The sequence below is a fragment of the Mytilus edulis genome, chromosome 13, assembly GCF_963676685.1.
Source record: "Mytilus edulis chromosome 13, xbMytEdul2.2, whole genome shotgun sequence".
Taxonomy (NCBI): Eukaryota; Metazoa; Mollusca; class Bivalvia; order Mytilida; family Mytilidae; genus Mytilus; species Mytilus edulis.
This window is the reverse complement of record NC_092356.1, coordinates 53,521,423-53,538,621: the sequence shown is the minus strand read 5'-3', so window position 1 is coordinate 53,538,621 and position 17,199 is coordinate 53,521,423. Positions and strand designations below refer to the sequence as shown.

Below are 17,199 nucleotides of genomic sequence, written 5' to 3'. Positions count from 1 at the left end.
ACTGGTCACGCAAAAATACACACCCTAGTTACAAATATGTAGCTCATTATATCATATATTAATCGTAATAAATGCAACTTCATTGTAATGAAAAAAAGATATAAAAGTCATTGGTGTATTGTTTCATGTTCTTGTGTCATTTTCTTAATGTCAATCATAAAAACGATATGTCAGAAAATATCTCCGTTTCCACATGTATACAGACTGAGGTCAAGTAATTCTCTAAGGTCAAAATCGGTCATTTATTATTTTATCACCGGACCGTGCATTTGCCGTTTTCCTTGTCATTCCATATATAATTGTACTGCCCCGAAGCAAACACCTTCAAATACTTGTGTCTTCATCTTTTTCTGCCATAATAATCTTGAATAGCATACAAACATGTACTTCGAAGCTTGGATATTATTATTAAGTTTCATTCATGTGATTCTTGGATATCCAGATGGCGCACCTGAACGTGCTTGCTTTTACATGACACCAAGGCATACACATCCACATACAGGCCAACCGTGTTTAAAACAAATGGGGCCAGCCCCATATAGAATAACTGTGTCAAATACGACTTTTACTGCTGGAAATCCCATACACGGTAAGTTTTTATATCATTGAAAAGCTTTAAATAATTCATGGTCAAGACCCTTTGTTAAAATATTAGTAGACCAAGTTTGAATAAAGACCGTATTCTGTTAAATTTTCGTATATCATAAAGGTACCGTAGATGGAATATTTCAAAAGCATGAGACTATCTATTGGATATAATTTTCGTATTCATAAAGGTTCTGCAGATAAAATATTTCAAAAGCATCTATTGGATATAGTCTTTAAATTCAAAGAGCAATAGATACTTTGCTTTAATCTTTTCATTGATAGTTGGTGGCTTAAAACAGTTGTGCGATTTATGATACTACTTAGTATTTATTTATAATTGCTATTCAAGTTCAGTGACCAATTAAAACAAATACAACTATTGAGTAGACCTTTGGTGATTTAGAGCTTTCATTTATTATATAGACACCTCTATATCTTCTGATATAGACCATAATATTATTTACCACTTGATGTATTTTGTTGAGGGTAATTTTGTGTAGTTGGGTTGCTTTCGTAGGCATTCACGTGTACCTAACATCTCCTAATATCCATATTAACAGAAACCGTATTAACAGAATAGAAACAGAAGGTCATATACAAATGAAGAGCTACATGTATGTCAATTTTTTAAACAGGAAAAATTAATTCTTAAGGGCATACGATACAGTTTTGATATCGTATTTACAGTTTGATGAAAATTTCCATATAATAGGCTATTTTTTGCCTGATTAAATCAAATATGTTATAAAAAAATACCTTCATGCGCTACTTTTTTTTAGTTAAATGAGGTCTAAATTTTGTAATTTTGCTCAAAATTCGGATTAGTGGCCGTATTTTTATTTTCGAAAGAAAGACATAACTTTTTTGTTTTAAAAGATAAACACAAATTGGTTTTTGTTAAATAACATGTAATTTCTGTATTTTAAAAATATCCTAAAAATTTATGCATTTTTTTATTCAGAAATAACTCATATCTATCAAATGATCATGAATTGAGAAAAATACGTCTTTTTTTGCTGTATATTTATCAAAATTAAAAGAATTGCACTATTTACAGTTATGAAATTTGGTCCACATAACCTCTCTGCAAAATGAAACAAAATGTCGTTTTAAAAAATAGGAGTCCATGCACTCGTTTTCAAATTAAATCAGTTTGAATGATAAAAATCTGTCAAAAAATGCATCTTTTCCCGATATGTCACAGTTTGACGTCGCGAAAATAACATTTTACGTTAGCAACGTCATTACCTCCCCTGTAAAGATGTAGCTTTAATATTGCTACAGTGGTTGAATCAATTTGAGTTTCCCTCATTAGCAATGACTGCAGTTTCAGTATATATTAAAAACATCGAAACCTTACATAGTGTTTAGACAATGAACGATCAAATTCGGGCGTCTTTCTATCGTTGAAACTATTTTTTTTTTATGTAGAAATCGCAGAAAGATTAAACTTGATGAACCAAGATTTTGAGATAGGAAATCAAGTGAATGATCAATCGCCACCTTCCAATAACTAAATCTTGAATTTTTATAAAGCAGTAAAAAGGGGTGTTACAGTGTACTAGTATTATATATTTTGTATAAAAACAAAAACAAACAATATTGTGTAATTATTCAACATGTGCTTTTCTGAAGTGGTTCTAACCAAACAACAATGTATCACAATTTATAATTAATTGTAAAATAATATATATGTAATCTTAAGTTATTTTTCGTGTTAGACGTTGACATAAAACCATCATAAATCTTTCTGATTTGTTTTATCATTTCTATTATTTACTGGCCATAAAGACAAAATCTTGTGTCACAATACTGATAGTATAATCATACAAAACTATGGCAAAAAAGTAGGAGTGTTTTTTGTCATAATTTTTTGTGTCCGTGACGCTCGTCATAAGTCACTGTATTGTTGTATTCTTGCTCGTCTTGTTTTTTTTTTGTCCAATAATAACTTTTTGACATTTTCCTGGTGCGGATATATTCCATATCAACATAACCACATGTACAGTTCATTTCAATCAACGTCATTATAAAATTGAGAATGGAAATGGGGAATGTGTCAAAGAGACACCGAATGCGACTGACCGGAAATGAACCCATTATCAGAGTTTAAACTGATTCTCCTTGGAGAGCAATCGATTTCACTGGGGGCCGTGTTTGTCCAGTCTTGTTTTCTTTGAGATTTTGTATAGTCTTCCTATCTTTTCGTCGTTTTTCGAGGTTAGAAAAAGAGCATGTATCGTAAAATATGTGTTGTGTCGAAATGGGATAGGTCCTGAAATGACTCGTCTTAAAATGGGCCGTGTTCTAAAGTGGGCTTGTGTCTTAAACTAGCTTTGTATCATACTAATCAATAAACTAATGTCATACAAGGATCGTGTGTAATAAAATGAGTCTTGGGTCGTGAAAACTTGCTTATGTTGAATAATGTGGGCTGATAATAGAGCTTAATGGATGTCGTTTAATAAGGCTTTTTTCAAATATCATGACCTTTTTTTATAAAGCGCGATTACTTTCACAATGACATACATGGGTCATATTCCCAAAGTGCTAGTATTCACTGTTGTTTGTTTGTTTATTTTCCTCATTTTATTTTATATTATATTGTGGTATATTGTGTTTATGAATCCGTCACTATCCATGTTTATGTTCTTTCGGGATGCCAATACTGTGTTTCTTCTACATATTGTGGTATGTTGTTTGTGCATCCTTCTCTGTCCGTTTTCATGTTTTCTGGGTTGCAACATGCAAACTGTTTAACTGTTTAACTGTTACGATTTATCACCATCACGATTGTGTTTATCATTATATTGTCTCAGATCTCAACTTTCCAGAGAAAAGTTCACCTTACATCTGGCACTGTCCGTGTGACATTGTTATTTTTTTATATTTGTAATGCTACTGCCGTGATATCGGCATTGGATATGACTGTTTACTTTTTATGCTTTCTTATTTTTTATTGATTGTTCCGCAAACAATCAAGACGTTTCTCTTTTGAATTGCAAATACAAGTTTTCATTTCGGGGCCTTTAGTAGCTTACTATGCAGTTTGTGTTTTGCTCATTCTTGACGGTCGTATGGTGACCTAGAAGTGTTAGCATGTTCTCAACACCTTAAAGTAATTCGAAAAAATAATCAGAAATAACACGATGTTTTGATTTATATCAATTATTTAAATCAAAACATAAAGGTTATTCCTGATTAATTTTCGAATTATTTTATAATTAAAGGCGTTAAGAAACCTTTGGTGATCCAACAGTTTAAATGTCTATCGTAGGTACGTCGTGAACAGTGGTCGTTACAGACAAATGTTCACGTAAAATGTCCCAGTCAATGGATGTATTTAATGTGTCAATCAATGGCCACAGCTACACTGTTTTGAATTTCATTCTATTTAAACAGATTGGTATGGTTTTGGTGGGCTGGGTTTTTTTATAATATAATTGGATTATTATTACAGATTGAGAAATATAGGTGTAGACAGATTCTACGTAATATATCTAGCACATTTGAATATGTTCCCCTAAAAACTTGTTTTTTATGAATGATTATGATACACAATGGTGACTTTATGATTAATGATTCATAAACTAAAGCAGCCTTGTACTTCAACTTGTGGTTCAAATCTAAAACAGCCTGTGCTTCAACTTGTGGATCAAACCTACAACACTATGTCCACATCTTTCATGTACAAACAAGCATTTATTGCAATTTTATTTCTCTTGGAGCACATAATTATTTTTTCTATCCTACTTTACGTGTAACTAATAAGTTACAATTAAATAAACACGAGACACAAGTACAAAATTCTGGAAAGCAACTGTACTCTACAAAAAGCATGTTATTAACGCTTTAAACAAAGTAAAATCGATCAGTTATTGGTTAAGACTTGTTGTTGTTCGTGATACCCCAGTCTTGCATGTAGTGGAAAAGATATCAAATGGTAGAGTCATAGACAAATGACAAGTTTTATGGCAATAAACTATTTTTATGTACGTATGTGTAAGATATTGCGAGAAGAATACGCAAAAGTAACATACTAACTGCATTTTGTCTGACGTTAATGTTTCTGAAAATGATTGCCTACACCCCGTTCCTGACACGTATTGTAGCCGTTGCACCCTTTTCATAATGTACTGTAAACCTAAGAGTAACATACTAACTGATTTTGGTCGGACGTTAATTCGTCTTTTATCGATTGTCGACACCAGTTCCTGACAAGTATTGTAGCCGTCACACCCTATTCATAATGCACTTAACTGATACATGTACGACTTAAAAATTCTGTTTAATGTAAATTTGTATTTTTACGATCCTTACATTAAGAAGGGAGATTTCAAATCGTAATGTAAAAACAACTGTACAATGTATGTCAATGCCACTAGAGAAATCTAATTTTGGATGTAAAATGTTTGGCCGGCATGAAATACAAGTTCTTTATTTTTCATGCACATGGTTTGTTGACTTAAATAAAAGATGAAGTCCTGGAAGTTGTATTTTCAAGATTTAGCTTTTCTAATAAAGGCATTATTCATCATAGCTTATGTGATGATTAAATAGTTGTTTTGTATTTATAATTTAAACGGCAAAATCGTCTACAAATCGGGAGATTCAAATCATTACCCCCCCCCTTTTCAATACTCCTTTCCTAATCATCAGGCCCTTTTATACTCCTTTGGTATTTGGGTCAAGTTTGAATTGGTCTTATATAACTAAAAGATGCAATCGAAAAGAAATATTATAAAATATTTGCCGCTGGACTTATGGCAATTATTTACAATTATAAATCAAATAGTTATAATGTATGCAACTGAATAGACTGAAATTAAGATGATACTCGTTGGTTGAGATAACAAGTCTTTGTTCTAAAATATTCCAGTATGTTTTCCTGGTCGGTGGACAACTCATGTTTACACTAACTGTGTATAAATGTTTTGTACAAATGTCAAAATAGCGATACATTTCATTTTTTTAAGGTTATGAATGTTTTTATATGAGTGTTTTCAAGCAGAAACCATTCAGTGTTTTTCATTCCAGTTAACAATTTTGGCTTATGACATTTAGTAATTTTTTATACATATAAGATTAATGCATGCCTTCATTGTTGCTACCTTACTGTCAACCACTCAACATCCGTAGGTTGTCTGTAGCCTGTACAAATGACCATCACAAATCAAAAGACATTCTGGGTATTTTGAGGAATTAAAGGACAAATAATGCACTCTTTATGTTTAGTCTTCTGATAGCTATATTTTATTTTTGTATAGATAAGAAGTAAACATGTTAGTGTTTATCTTTTTAGTTTTCGTTCATTTATATGTTTCGATGTTAGGTTTTACGTCTATTTTTGTTGAACTAGAATACGCGTTTGTTCATGGGCCTGAACTAAAGCATGCCTCTTGGTGCGGGATTTTCTCGCTATGTTGAAGATCCATTGGTGGCCTTTGGCTGTTTTTTGCTCTTTGGTCGGGTTGTTGTGTCTTTGACACATTCCCCGTTTCCATTCTCAATTTAATAGATTATTGATAATAATTGATATTAGTATTACTGATAAATTAATATCAATATATAAAGCTAGAGTCCAAATTATCTGGATGTAAGCAAAATAAAAACAACTGAATAATAATAGGACTCATTATTTACTTATCACTTAGAGATCTTATATGAACAAAGGCTAAGGGTAGCTAGGTAACGGTTGTCTCATTTATCTAAAAACAGGTGTTCATTGTTGTAGTACATGTAACTGTACAGTCAATGAACACATTTGACAGAAACAATCATTTTAAAGAAAAACTGTGTCGACATAACACATAAAGTAAATTGTAAAAAAAACACTTTTTTTAACTCTACTGTTTACCTGTTTAAAGAAATACACGAAGGCACTAGAATACAGTAATGTGTATACGAAAGTTATGAAACCTACCTTTTTTAAATAAGTTGTACTAAATTTTTATCTTTAACGAATTCTTTTTTTGTTATCTTAATTACACTATTCGAAACAATGCATAAAATAAAAATAAAACAAGAATGTGTCCAAAGTACACGGATGCCCCACTCGCATTATCATTTTCCATGTTCAATGGACCATGAAATTGGATAAAAAATATAATTAGGCATTAAAATTAGAAAGATAATATCATAGGGAACATGTGTACTAAGTTTTTCAAGTTGATTGGACTTCAACTTCATCAAAAACTACCTTGACCAAAAACTTTAACCTGAAGCGGGACAGACGGACGAACGAACAGACGGACGGACGGACAAAATTTCTGTCCCTATCCCAGATACCCTCATTTTCCAGTGGCAATCCAAATTTCCCAGACCATCATCCCAGATGGCCTCAGCATATAACGACTGAATGCTTTGATAAAGACCCTTTGGTATATTTTCGTAGTTTGGGAATACCTTGAACAAACATATGTTCTTTTATTTGGTCAAATTGAAACAGCATATTTTTTTTATATTTTCTCATTTGCATAAGTTTTGGTCAAGTACAATAAAACACATGTAAAGAAGACCTTTCATAAAGAATAGAAACGAACAAAATTAGTATTCTCTTTAAAAACTTGTTGACTGTAAGATACAAGTATTTAGTTTTAGGAAAAACTAATCTCTTTTATTATACAAAAAGGAGAATAAAACAAAACTGTATGTTGTCTAGCCATGGGTCTTGAGAGGAGGGGACTGCATGGATCGTACGGTTGTAACGCTATTTAAAAAAAACAAACGACATAGTCTAGTTAGTATATGAAACACATTTATACAAGGAAATTTCTGATACACTATAATATATTTTAGCAGATATTCGTACCTGTCATCTGACATATCTTGATTAATCTACTTATATTATACAGTAATAATAAGATGTCAGATCACATGATTAATATTTCTATTTGTGTCTTTTTCCTTCAGTGACCATTTCATTACAGACATAAATCACATGATGAACATACAACCTTAAATAATCGTTTTATTGTACGGACAAATCATATAAATTAATGTGTATTACCTTTGGTGGTCAATTGTTCGGACAAAGCATATAATGTGTATTACCTTTGGTGGTCAATTGTTCGGACAAATTATATAATGTCTATTTCCTTTGGTGGTCATAACGATGACGACAAAATGTAATACTAGATTTTAGAAGTCCATCTGTCATCCTTTTTTTTTTGTTACTGAAAATTGTCTGCTTTGCACAATCAACATTACTATGATCATTATTATTTTAGTCCTTTGATATTTAAGCATATATATATGAAGCGACGATTCTTATTTCATTAGATCAAAATACTTTGAAAAAGTACGCGAAAGCATTTCAACGATAAATGAAATAGTAAAGTGGTTTTAACTGAAATTGGTCTTTTTGTTATTTGTTTCATTGTTGTGCATATCTTTCCAAAATTGTCAGCTGGCATTCTGGCATATCATGTTAACGAATATAACAATACTCAGATACCTTATCAACCATAAACATGTATGATCTATAGTTGTTAATGTCTGTGACATTTGGTCTCTTTTGGAGAGTAGTCTCATTGGCAATCATATCACATCTTCTTTTTATATGTTCTATACACTTGCAAGTTTAATTATAATAATCTTTTAAAGCGCAATGGACCATAATCAAATGACCAGCAATAGTGTATTGCAATATTTCCGGGCCAGTTATTCTGGGGACACTCTCAAACAACATTATGGAAAATCTGTTTATTGTTCTTAGCAAAAAGCAGTCTGTCATTCATTTAAAAAAAAAATCTGAATATGAATAGTCCCGCAAGAGTCAGATTTGAAAGAATTGAAACTCAGAGTGCAATATATATTTACATATCTGTAAGAATCAAGTTTGTCATTTGCTTAAATATATTTCAGTAGGTTTGTTAATTGTTGAAAAAATGCATGTTTATTTACTTAATGTCTCTAGATGTTGCCCTAGGTCTTACTTACAATATCAACTTTTTATTTTCTTATCCTTATTTATACATTGTTAGTCAACAAATTGCTTTTATAACTCATTAATTTGTTTTTAGAAAAAAATAAAATATTGTTTCTTTCACAATTGATCATACATGAAGCGTAATAGCTCAGAATTATAATATTTGCGCAATTTCCTCGCGTGTTTTTTTCATATTTATCCACCTAGAGTGAGAACATATAAATGTACCTTTTCGTTTTATGAGAAACGACTTGACGGATTCTTGAACATGTCATATTGTTTACATACAGCAACACATTTCAAGTTGAGACAACAAATATTATAGTTTTAAGAGATGATACGCTTACTATTGTAAATGTTGATATTTATCAGTTTGAATGACTACGTACTATTTAGGTTCTGTGCTGGGTAACTAATGCCGAATGGTTGAAACTGAACTCAATAATAGTGTTGAAAGGTGAATGTATCTTTCCTCCAAACCATACACATTATTACAAAACTAAACTAAACCGTCATGTTTTCTCCAAATGGTTAAACAATATAATTGTAAATTACGACTGGTGGAATACAGTCTTCATAGTTTCTACAGTTACTGCCGTTTCAGGTACAGTTGACCTTAGTTGGACAGACAATGAGACACCTGTACACAAATGACAACATGACTCAAACATTAAAACAACTATATGTTGTCGTACGGCCTTCAACAATGAGAAAAACCAATACAGATTAGTCAGCTATAAAAGGCCCTGGAATGACATATGTAAAACAATTCAAACGATATCCCTGATGTCCATTGTTGACGTGTTCAAATGTTTGGGTTTAAGGGTTTCTGATGAAAGTAAATTCAGAAGACACCTTGAACGCAACTTTTTCTATGTTATGTAGTAATACAAAATTCACAGTATTATTTTTTTCTGTTTCAGTAACAATAACTGGTGCTCCTTTTAAGGGATTTTTCATAATAGCAGCTGAAGAAGGCTCAAAAGACTGGCCAAGCGGTACATTTAGTTCTCAAGATCCCCTTAAAGGTAGAACAGTGTGGTGTTCTGTACGAAATGACGCAGCCACACATTCAAACGACAGATGGAAGGATGCCGTCACGTTACAGTGGTGGGGACCAAGTTTTAGTCCAGCAGATATGATTAGATTTGTGTAAGTTATCAATTATACTATTTATAACATACAACACGTAGGATTAAAGTCAATAAAGTAAATTTGAAAAGGTTACGTCAATTGCTTCTAGATAAAAAAAAAGTTTCAAGTTGATCAATAGATATGTAAAAGAAAGTTAAAAAAAAAAAAAGGGGTTACGGGCCAACAATCACTCTTAAACGCAGCGAGAAAATGCGGTGTTGAGCTTTAGTCGGGTGACCCCTGAATAATAATGTTTACTAGTTTAGTGAAATGAATGCCACACTAAACTCCGAAACATATAAATGAACCAAAATTTAAAAAAAAAACCACACGAGACTTACAAATGCGGCGGGAGTAAACATATTTGTGAGATTTTAACACTCACTATATTTCTCTGGACAGTACGTATGGAGTAAACAAACACACAACAATACGCACTATGAAACTCTCAAGAAGTCTGCGTCCAATGTTATAATACTCAAATATAGTAGTTAACAGAAGTATCTAAGAAAAATGACAATGATTAACATAAATTATCAAAGGAAAACTAGCAGTTACTGACATGTCAGCCCCAGACCTCAATTTACATTACTTTGTGAAAAATTCAAAATCATTAATTACCGAACTCAACCATGAGCTCAAACTATCGTATGAGATTCCAAACTTTAAAGCATAACGTACAAATGACCAAAGGAATTATCAAAAGCATTGAACGGAGGAGTAGACCACACCAACGTCCGAACCTCAAAAAATAGATACTAGTATACAACTTAAAACAACATGTCATTTTTTTATGTCATATTTTTATAATTGTACTATTATAATACTTAAGTATAAATTGTAAACATTGCAGAGCTACAGTTGTTACAAACAGAACAACATACTGGACAGACATATTAGGACCAGTGATGACCCAAGGTCAAGCTGCAGGTAACAATACGAAATATGGGACAGTATTATACTCTCCTATCATCACACTTCATTTTAGATAAAGAAATAGTAGGAGCTTTGATTCTTATCACTAAATTAGCTGACAAAACAATGAAACATATAGTAACTTACATCTGCATTTGTTCGCGAGTCTACTGCTTAAAATACTTATAATTCGAATGTTCAAGAGTCAGCTATCATGACTTATAATTCGATTGTTCGAGAGTCAATCATGAATTATAATTCGATTGTTCGAGGGTTGGCAGTATTACTTACACTATGATTGTTCAAGAGGTATCTTTACTATTTAGAATTCGATTGTTCGAGAGTCGATTGGTATTAGTTATAATTCGATTGTTCCAGAGTCATTGTACTGTAGTGCCTTAGTTACATATCTATTGCACAAATTAATATGCAAGATAACACACTAGTAGTTAAACCTCTTGCGAAAACCAGTTACAATGAATTACTTCATATTTTAAGGTTTAATGAGAAACCTATATATATAACCAGTACTAATTGTTCATTTCTTTTAGATTCCATTTTAAAACTATATCACTTCTTAACTTAATATGTTCATACTTAAGAGCATATAGTTTTAGCTTTAACATGCTGTCAGAAGATCTAGAAATTTGAGAATTCAGTGAAAATATTAAAGATTTGAATGTGAAATGCGCAAATGATTAAGTAGAGTTAATTATCTCGATTGCTTTTTATATATATGCTTATGTTTTATGCGATAATTTTAATCTTCTAAAACAAAGTTGGATCCAGATAGACACGGCAGATTGAATAACTATTTTAATGCTCATTTACCGTCAGTTTCTTATTGGTTTAAAAAAATTGCTAATTGTTGGCTTATAACCCACGAACAATTTAAACTGAAATAGCTATGTGTGTTTGCACTTTATTAATTTTACATTTAATCTTCAGTGAGAAATAAGAAAAGTTTTTATATTATCTTATTCGTTATGCACAATCTGGATTCAACGTTTTGAACAGCGCATGCGTGTATTCAAGAGATGTCGCTTCCTTTAACCGCTGTAACAATCATTGTTATTTCAGAATCAGAACAAGGTATATGCATGATACTCATTTTGTCAAAGCAATGGCAAAGTCTTTGTCAAGGGTTAAAATATTCTAACATATCCAAAGGATTTTATTTAACTTCTCTTGGTTATTAATTTTAGCTCCTTTCTATGCAAAATATTCATTTATGTATTTCTTTCTGTATTTTCTTTTTACACTTAAAGAACATTATCCTTAACTAGATAAGCATCTGTTTGTATATAAAGCACTTAAGATATGAAGACAAAAACACTCTTTTCATTATGTTGAAAAGATGTTATATTGATGAAAACTTTGCTGTTGTTTTCTGAGCGGAACTGTTGCTTGGGCATGTGAAAACGGGGATATTTTGGTCTGGTACGAATTTACAGTAACACTTTGACTTATCGTCCACAAGAATGTCCGAAATTCCTTTTTTTAAGAAAGGCGAAACGTTTTTATATGTTTTAGTAATCGTTAACCGTATTGAAATCCAATAAAATGTTTTATCTATTTTTATGATACGAGAAAAATTAAGAAAAGCAACCAAATTATTTTATCAAAACCGTGTTCAATAGTAATCTTTCATTTTATTTTATCGAGATAGATGTGCACGGTATTTTAGATCTGAATTACAATCTAAATGGAAGAAGGATGGATTATATAATATGGAAACGCATTTAATTAAGATCCTTATTGTTTTTTCATCATTCTTTTTTTACCATTTCATCCATATTCAAACATTGTCTGCTCTATGGTCGGGTTGTTGTCGCTTTGACACATTCCCCATTTCCTTTCTCAATTTTATGTAAAAGTGGTTGCTAAACGTTTTGTCAAGCACCAATTCATATTTATAATTAAATTCAGCCTAACGAAATCATGTTAAAGGATTTGAAATTCACTTCCCCTCTTCTATTTATTTCAGACTATGGTAAATATTAGTATTCTTTCTACTATACCCCAAAAAGGCTTTTGTATACATCTTCATAGTCCAATTAGCTTAAGAATGAATACTTGTATAGAGCAAACCACTTTAATTGTAGGCTGACATTTATATGTGAATAGTACATAATAAGGAAATTTTAAACCTCGACAATGTATACATATATATATCAATATAAAATGGTTCATATAAGAAACTTATATACAGAGTATAATATACATATACATATATTCAGGTATACGAAGAAATATTACTACGCAAAAAGCTAGGCTTATAGGTGTCAACTATATCTACCTGGTTTTTTTATTTTTAATTAGAAATAATTTCCAAAGAAATGAATAAAAAAAGAACAGACCAGCAGTACAAGGGAAACAATCATTGCATCAAAAACAGACTTTTTTTACAGCGTTTTTTCATTTAAAATCTTAATAACTTTTTTCGGTATCTATTTGCTTTAAGTAGGATGTTCGCCCGCAATAGATATTGAAATATTCTATGCAAGTGATAGTCATTGCTAAGGAAGTTATTTCTCATCTTCCATTTTTTAGCTCACCTGCCCCGAAGGGACAAGTGAGCTTATGCCATCACTTGACGTCCGTCGTCGTCCGTCGTCTGTCGTCTGTCGTCGTCTGTCGTCGTCTGTCGTCGTAAACTATTTCAAGAATCTTCTCCTCTTAAACTACTGGGCCAAATACTTTCAAACTTTAACTGAATGTTCCTTAGGGTATCTTATTTATAAATTGTATCCGAAGTTTTGATCTATCAACAAACATGGTCGCCATTGCTAAAAATAGAACATAGGGGTCAAATGCAGTTTTTGGCTTATAACTCAAAAACCAAAGCATTTAGAGAAAATCTGACGAGGTAATATTGTTTATCAGGTCAAGATCTATCTGCCCTGAAATTTTCAGATGAATCAGACAACCCGTTGTTGGGTTGCTGCCCCTGAATTGGTAATTTTAAGGAAATTTTGCTGTTTTTGGTTATTATCTTGAATATTATTATAGATAGAGATAAACTGTAAACTGCAATAATGTTCAGCAAAGTAAGATTTACAAATAAGTCAACATGACGGAAATGGTCAGTTGACCCCTTTAGGAGTTATAGCCCTTTATAGTCAATTTTTAACCATTTTTCGTAAATCTTAGTAATCTTTTACAAAAATCTTCTCCTCTGAAACTACTGGACCAAATACTTCCAAAGTTTAACTGAATGTTCCTTAGGGTATCTAGTTTGTAAATTGTATCCGAAGTTATGATCTATCAACAAACATGGTCGCCATTGCTAAAAATAGAACATGGGGGTCAAATGCAGTTTTTGGCTTATAACTCAAAAACCAAAGCATTTAGAGAAAATCTGACGAGGTAATATTGTTTATCAGGTCAAGATCTATCTGCCCTGAAATTTTCAGATGAATCAGACAACCTGTTGTTGGGTTACTGCCCCTGAAGTGGTAATTTTAAAGACATTTTGCTGTTTTTGGTTATTATCTTGAATATTATTATAGATAGAGATAAACTGTAAACTGCAATAATGTTCAGCAAAGTAAGATTTACAAATAAGTCAACATGACGGAAATGGTCAGTTGACCCCTTTAGGAGTTATAGCCCTTTATAGTCAATTTTTAACCATTTTTCGTAAATCTTAGTAATCTTTTACAAAAATCTTCTCCTCTGAAACTACTGGGCCAAATACTTCCAAACTTTAACTGAATGTTCCTTAGGGTATCTAGTTTGTAAATTGTATCCGAAGTTATGATATATCAACAAACATGGTCGCCATTGCTAAAAATAGAACATAGGGGTCAAATGCAGTTTTTGGCTTATAACTCAAAAAACAAAGCATTTAGAGCAAATCTGACGTGGGTAATATTGTTTATCAGGTCAAGATCTATATGCCCTGAAATTTTCAGATGAATCAGACAACCTGTTGTTGGGTTGCTGCCCCTGAATTGATAATTTTAAGGAAATTTTGCTGTTTTTGGTTATTATCTTGAATATAATTATAGATAGGAATAAACTGTAAAAAGCAATAATGTTCAGCAAAGTAAGATCTTCAATTAAGTCAATTTGACCAAAATTGTCAATTGACCCCTTAAGGAGTTATTGCCCTTTAAAGACTTTTTTCACAATTTGTTCATCATGTTGACTTACTTTAAAAAATCTTCTCCTTTGAAACTGCTGTATCAATTTCAGCCAAACTTAGGCTAAATGAGTTTCAGAGTATCTAGTATAAATTTTATATTTTATTTCCTTGTATGTCAAGAAACATAGCTCCTATGGCTAAAATAGAACATAGGAGAAAATGATTATTTTTTTTGGCTTTTGAAGAAAATAGGACGATCCAAAAAACATTTAAATAAATTGAAAAGCCAAAATAATCATTGATGAGAGATTTAACCAAAAGAATTAAGGTGAGCGATTCAAGCTCTTGAGAGCCTCTTGTTTTTCACCCGATCTGTTTGAAGTAAATACCATACATGTATAAAGATTGGAAACATAATTTATAAAATATTAAAATGCTCAATATACATTTAATACGCGACAATTTCAAAGATAACGCAAATAAAATAAATTTTTAAAATATATAAGAAATAGTGCATCAACCAAATTTAAACAACACATTCGTCCCACTTGTGCTTTTTTTGGGGGGTTACAAATAGCTGCTACTTACATTTTTTCTTGTTTTAATTCATCAAATTATTATCATTTATCACGTAAAATCATGTAATTTGACACTAATTGACGTTTGAATTATAGCAGTTAAGTTTAATAAGATAAATATTGAAGTAAGCACAAAAAAAAATAGATTTTTGCGTATGCTTTTTTCAAGGATTTGATGTGTGTGCATGTGCAAGTGCATGGAAGGCTGCTTTATCGCTGATATTTTGCTGATTTAGATCATTATATTTTTTGTTCATGGTCACTCGATCATCTACATACTTTCCGACTATTTCATATAACTTTGAATTACATTTTTCTATTGTTTGCAGTCCGCTATTCAGTTATATTAATTCAATTAATTACAAGTTTTGACATTATAACAACACTATAAAAAAAAGCTATCAAAAAAAACTATGAAATGTCTTCAACATACATATGTTTTAATGGATTTTTCGACAGCCAAGACAGGGGCTAGGGCATTAAGGATGTTCGCTCCTCTGTTTAAGAATTTGAAAAAATTGCATTTTAAATTATATGTTATAAAATAATGAAAAGAAAATTAGGGGTAAGCAACATTTTTCTTGGCACAACATGAATAAAACTGGGGAATTTTGATTATCTGACAAAAAATCAAAAACAGATCTAGAGCAACAGAGATTATTAAGGGATTGATGTAGTCAAGAATGGAATAAATGTATTGATCAAAATGATCGATACCTATTCAAATGCACTCATTTCATAAGGAACATTAGGAGGTGGTAATTGTTACTAACCTGTCGATTCACCATTAACTACGAAATAGTCAGGCAAAACAAAATACGGAGCCTGTAATTCAGTGGTTATCGTTTGTTTATGTGTTACATATTTGTTTTTCGTTCATTTTTTAATACAAATTAGGCCGCTAGCCTAGTTTTCTCTTTTGAATTGTTTTACATTGTCATATCGGGGCCTTTTATAGCTGACTATGCGGTATGGGCTTTGCTCATTTTTGAACGCCGTACGGTGAACTATAGTTGTTAATGTCTGTGTCATTTTGGTCTCTTGTGGATAGTTGTCTCATTGGCAATCATACCACATCTTCTTTTTTATACATAAATATTTGCGTAAAATTGAACTTGTCAAGCATGCTGCCGAAATAAAAGCGATTCTCCGGACTCTGTCAAAAGCTTTTTCAGTCCAACTATAATAAACATATCTTATATTCCAGAGGGAGCAGTCGTAGAAGGAGCGGGAGGTTTATTTGCAGGAACAGGAAGAGATGCATGGGGATACCCAACGACTGCATCATGGATGAGCAACAACAACAACAGAGGAGGAGGTGGAGTGGGAGGCATGGGAGGAGCAGGAGGAGGAAGAGGTTTTTCCCCCAATGTTGGAGGATTTAACAACAATAGAGGGTTTAACAGTTTTGCCCGTGGAGCAGGAGGAGAGGGTCCCACTAAACCAACACCGACAGAGGGCGGGTCGATATGGAATGAACAACCACGTCGGGGGAATTCGTTTCAAGGGCGTGGTGGAGGTAATGCAGGTAGAGGCTCTACGAATAATGCATTCCTTCAAATGGTGAAATCCTTATTTGGAATGAAGAAATGATTGAAACGTTTGTGATACTAATAAACACAATTTAAATATAAATCGAATAAAAATGTCCACATATTTCCGAACCGGATATTCGGACATAATTTTACGTTAACCTAGGTTAGCTGCGGTTTACTGAAATGCGTCTTTTTCTCATTAAAGATGCTACATGAAGTCCCTCTATCATTTTAAATGTTATGCATCTCCATGTCAGGAGGTTATATGGTATAGCAGCTTTTATTATAATTTGACAAGAGAGTGGTTATGAATATTCGCGATTATTTTTTCCTATTAAAACTATATAAAATGTTGTTGTTTTATTTCTTATACATACAATACATGAAACGCCGTTGCTTGTAGGATATAAGAAATCAGCACCATCCATC

General features: G+C 32.0%; 1 protein-coding gene across 1 annotated transcript; it reads left to right on the top strand.

Annotated features, from left to right (window-relative positions):
* Nucleotides 1-315: 315 nt before the first annotated feature.
* LOC139500993 (putative defense protein Hdd11-like) lies at nucleotides 316-17,121 on the top strand. The gene is made up of 4 exons (XM_071289932.1): nucleotides 316-589; nucleotides 9,442-9,670; nucleotides 10,506-10,582; nucleotides 16,443-17,121. The coding sequence occupies exons 1-4, from the start codon at nucleotides 382-384 to the stop codon at nucleotides 16,826-16,828; spliced, it is 900 nt and encodes a 299-aa protein (XP_071146033.1). The 5' UTR covers nucleotides 316-381; the 3' UTR covers nucleotides 16,829-17,121.
* Nucleotides 17,122-17,199: the final 78 nt, after the last annotated feature.

Bases quoted from the DNA above. Each gene is read 5' to 3' on its own strand.
- LOC139500993 (XM_071289932.1), top strand. From the start codon at position 382: ATGTACTTCGAAGCTTGGATATTATTATTAAGTTTCATTCATGTGATT. The intron at 590-9,441 runs GTAAGTTTTTAT...TTTCTGTTTCAG, and splicing joins TGCTGGAAATCCCATACACG to TAACAATAACTGGTGCTCCT. The intron at 9,671-10,505 runs GTAAGTTATCAA...TAAACATTGCAG, and splicing joins GCAGATATGATTAGATTTGT to AGCTACAGTTGTTACAAACA.